Here is a 4,258-nt window from a genome sequence, read left to right as displayed (position 1 = left end):
GCGCAGCAAGAGCTGCGGCGGAGGGCAGGCGACGCCGGGGCAGGGCCGTCGAACGCACCGCCGGACGGTCAGTAGGCTAGGTTTAGATGAAAGCTAGCCGTTTTCATTCAAACTTTGTAATATATAATCAAAATTGAATGAAAACCTTTATTTTTGTGCACCAATATTTATTTGGGGGCGGCGTTTGGGGAACGACCCCCAAACGCGGCACGAATAAAACACGTCCTCCAAACGCTCGATCCGGCGCGGTTTTGGGGACGCTTTGGGGGACGCGACTGGATATTGGGGGACGCGACTGTAGATGCTTTATGTTTAGAAAAATCCTCTTCCCTCCAAACAGCAAGCATGACGGCCGTGAAGCAAAGCATATCTCCAGCGAGTGCAGATCGACTCCCTTCCTTTCCGAACAAAAAGCTTCTCCGACCTGCGCTAGCTGCAGGCGGTCACACACTGCTTGCGAGCCTCTCCCGAGGTACCTCCCCATCCATCAGCCAACCACCTCGCATTTTGCGAGCGTGTCCTGCCATTTTAACTTGGTTCAATGCAGGTAGCTGGCCGGGCCAGATAAATCGACCAGCCGGCCCTGTATAAATCACACGCTCGCTCACCACCTCTCTCTAGTCTACTAGTGCTTGCGTACGTACGTAGCCACCTGTCATCTCTCAAGCCTAGAGCGTCTGCTCGAGCAGATGGACGCGGCTCTGGTTCCTCTCCTCGTGTCCCTCCTCGCCGTGGCGGCGCATGCCCCGGCGGCGTCCGCGGCGTCGCGGGCCTTCTTCGTCTTCGGCGACTCCCTCGTGGACAACGGCAACAACAACTACCTCCTGACCACGGCGCGCGCCGACGCGCCGCCCTACGGCATCGACTACCCGTCGCACCGCGCCACGGGCCGCTTCTCCAACGGGCTCAACATCCCTGATATCATCAGTAATGCACAATTATGCTTTCTTTCCACATGCGCCCATGCATGCATATTTCACAATGCTGCTGATTTGGGGAGGAGTGGAGTTATCGAATTACTCACGCCGTCACTTTCGTTGCTTCAGGTGAGCATCTCGGGGCAGCGCCTGCGCTGCCGTACCTGAGCCCCGAGCTCCGAGGGGTGAAGCTGCTCGTCGGGGCCAACTTCGCGTCGGCCGGCGTCGGGATCCTCAACGACACGGGCGTGCAGTTTGTACGAGAGATATAATTGTCAGCACTTGTCATGCATTTCTCTGCCAGACATTACTGATGCATGGTCGATCGGTCGAGCAGGTGAACATCATCAGGATCGGGGATCAGCTGCGCTACTTCGTTGAGTACCAGCGCAAGCTGAGGGCATTGGTCGGCGAGGAGCAGGCGACGAGGATCGTGAGCGGGGCTCTTGTGCTCATCACGCTGGGAGGCAACGACTTCGTTAACAACTACTACCTGGTGCCCATGTCCATGCGCTCTCGCCAGTACGCGCTCCCGGACTACGTCCGGTTCATCGTCTCCGAGTACAGGAAGATACTCGCGGTAAGCTACCAATCCCTTCGCTGCCTCTCACTTGACTGCTGAAGTTCTTCCCGACTTGTTCACAATGCACTAGCCACTGACATGGCCATTAGTAATTAAGAACCAGAAAGTGCGTTCAAGTGATAGGTTTCTGCTGCAAACTGCAAACTTTTCTTTAAAAAAAATTGCACACTGACATGGCCATTAGTAGCACCAAGACAGAAGGAAAAAAATGGAAGTGTCAACTGTCACGAAGCCATAACACATCTGACGAAGAGAGCGGCAGACTGACAGATCTTTTTTCTATTTGTGCACAATGTAATACTACTCCCTCCATCTCAAAATGTGTTTCATATTTTTTTTTGGAGAGTTTGACCATATATGAAGGCAAACATACTAATCCTTGAACTATCTAATTGCATATAATATAAAAATATATTTCATGGAAGTTCTTCTAATATAAGTTTGATATTGTATATGTTAATGCTTTTTCGTGTACATTTGGTCAAACTTATAAAAAAATAACTTTGACTAAAAATGAAGCATTTTGCTAGTTCTAGGTTAATTGATAATTAGGTCAGTCCTAGGTCAACTTCAAAACCACAAGATTTGCGTCGAGATTTGTGCACATCGGCGCCAGAAAATAACGGTGTCATGTAGCAAATTTTCTCGAATTATAAATGGGTATGCACTTAAACGTGTGCATGCAATTTCAAATCATTTTTTCTCAGTTACGCATAAATTACGCATGAAAATTGGGTGACCGAGAATTAAGTTAGTTCTAGGTTAACCAAGGATTAGCCACTTCCAAAGTTTATATGCAACGTAATCTAGCATGGTGGGAGTGGATTGCGGTGAAATTGTGCCAAACTGAAGCACGTTTTTTTTTTTTTTGCGAATGAAAAAAAACTGAAGCACGTAAGAAGGTGTAAATCTCTACATCAAATGGATGTCACTGCAGTCACTAGCCACTACAATTCCAAGATCCAACTACTTCTGGCCATGAATTAACTTGGAGCACATGAAAAAAAACATAGCAATTCACGATCGGATCTACCAGCGCAATGCAAGCCAGTCAAATCAATTTGGTGAGCCCCCACCTTGCGGCGTGAGACCTGTACGTCGCGTCTTCACACACGCGCGCTTTTTTCCCCAAGCTGTAAAGACAAGCATAAATGGAGCCAGCAACGGTAGCGTACGTGCAGGGTAAAGACAGCCCTATACACATGGCGACCGATAGTTAGTTGCAGAATTCACTGGTGTCGCGCTGCAGCATGAATGCACGATGCATGTGCACTGCAGCAGCGCAACGACGACACCTCTAGAATTCACTCGCCTTCCGATCCAAGTGTGGCCTGACACGGTGACATGGTGCATGCACGTATGCAGAGGCTGTACGAGCTGGGGGCGCGGCGCGTGATCGTGACGGGGACGGGGCCGCTGGGGTGCGTGCCGGCGGAGCTGGCGCAGCACAGCGGCGACGGCGAGTGCGCGGCGGAGCTGAACCGCGCCGTGGACCTCTTCAACCCGCAGCTGGCGGAGGCGGTGCGCGGCCTCAACCGCGACATCGGCGCCGACGTCTTCGTCGCCGCCAACACCTACCGCGCCAACTTCGACTACCTGGCAAACCCGCAGAGCTACGGTAATTTTTTCCGAGAACGCGCAGGAGATTGATCTGTGCATCTTTGTATTAAGCCTAATCGGCAAGTGTTGTCTGTGCGTGCAGGGTTCACGAACGTGAAGGTGGCATGCTGCGGGCAGGGGCCGTACAACGGGATCGGGCTGTGCACGCCGGCGTCCAACGTGTGCGCCGACCGGGAGGAGTACGCCTTCTGGGACGCCTTCCACCCCACGGAGCGGGCCAACCGCATCATCGTCGGGCAGTTTATGCATGGATCCACGGACTACATGCACCCCATGAACCTCAGCACCATCCTCGCCATGGACCGGGAGGGCCCTTAATAGTTCAGTCAAGCTATGAGTACCCGCTAGTGTTCCGAACGCTCCGAGTTTGATGTTTTCCCGTTCTGCGTAACAGGTCTTGAGCCTTGTGGATTAAGAGCTTTATATACTATACACTACTAGCATATTCATGGCCTCGTGATTAAGAGCATCTCTAGCACGCACCGTATCGAACCTCATCCAAATAATAACGCCGTTTTTCAGTTTTGGACGGAAAAAAGGCCAGTTCAGACACCGCATCGGACACCGTACCAAAAAAAAATCCAGGCCATCCATTTTCGCGCCGTGGAAAACTCCAAGTTCTCGGGTTGGCGAGGCTGTGCGAACGGGAACCCCACGAACTCCCCCGCATTGGCGCGAAGAAACATTCAGCTCCTCCCTTTCCCACTTCAGCCCCACCGCCCCCGATTCCGCTGCATCCGCCCTTCTCCGGCCTTCGCACCGGCGCGCTCGCACCGAGATGGAAGCCATCAACCCGCCGCTGCTCGCGGACCAGGCCACGCCACGTGGATCGATTCCACCCACCGCAGTCGGATCTAGCGCCGCTGCAGCAGCCGCCACCGAGGGGCTCGTGGTCGACGCCCCGCAGCAAGATGTCCTCTCCAATAGCAAACGGAAGCGGCTAGGGCAGCACGTCGTTGCCGACCTCCCGCTGCTACTGCCCCTCCCGCTCCGACCAAGCGGGTGAAGCGGCCAGCCAACAAGCCGTCGGCGCAGAACCCGCTGTGAAGAAGCCAGCCGCTGCCAAGATGGCGTCGTTGACAGCTTTGACGGCGGCGATGGCGAAGGCACCGTCGGCATCGGCCATTGCGCACAAGGT

General features: G+C 53.5%; 1 protein-coding gene across 1 annotated transcript; it reads left to right on the top strand.

The window, feature by feature from the left end:
* The first annotated feature begins 689 nt into the window (after window positions 1-689).
* On the top strand, window positions 690-3,492 carry LOC124687706 (GDSL esterase/lipase LTL1-like). Its single transcript, XM_047221460.1, has 5 exons — window positions 690-927; window positions 1,047-1,174; window positions 1,255-1,497; window positions 2,866-3,118; window positions 3,203-3,492. Exons 1-5 carry the CDS (start codon window positions 690-692, stop codon window positions 3,436-3,438), a joined length of 1,098 nt encoding a protein of 365 aa, XP_047077416.1. The 3' UTR covers window positions 3,439-3,492.
* The last annotated feature ends 766 nt before the right edge of the window (window positions 3,493-4,258 follow it).

Source organism: Lolium rigidum, chromosome 2, assembly GCF_022539505.1.
Source record: "Lolium rigidum isolate FL_2022 chromosome 2, APGP_CSIRO_Lrig_0.1, whole genome shotgun sequence".
Classification (NCBI taxonomy): domain Eukaryota; kingdom Viridiplantae; phylum Streptophyta; class Magnoliopsida; order Poales; family Poaceae; genus Lolium; species Lolium rigidum.
The sequence above is the reverse complement of the archived record's forward strand: the minus strand, read 5'-3'. Positions and strand labels throughout refer to the sequence as shown.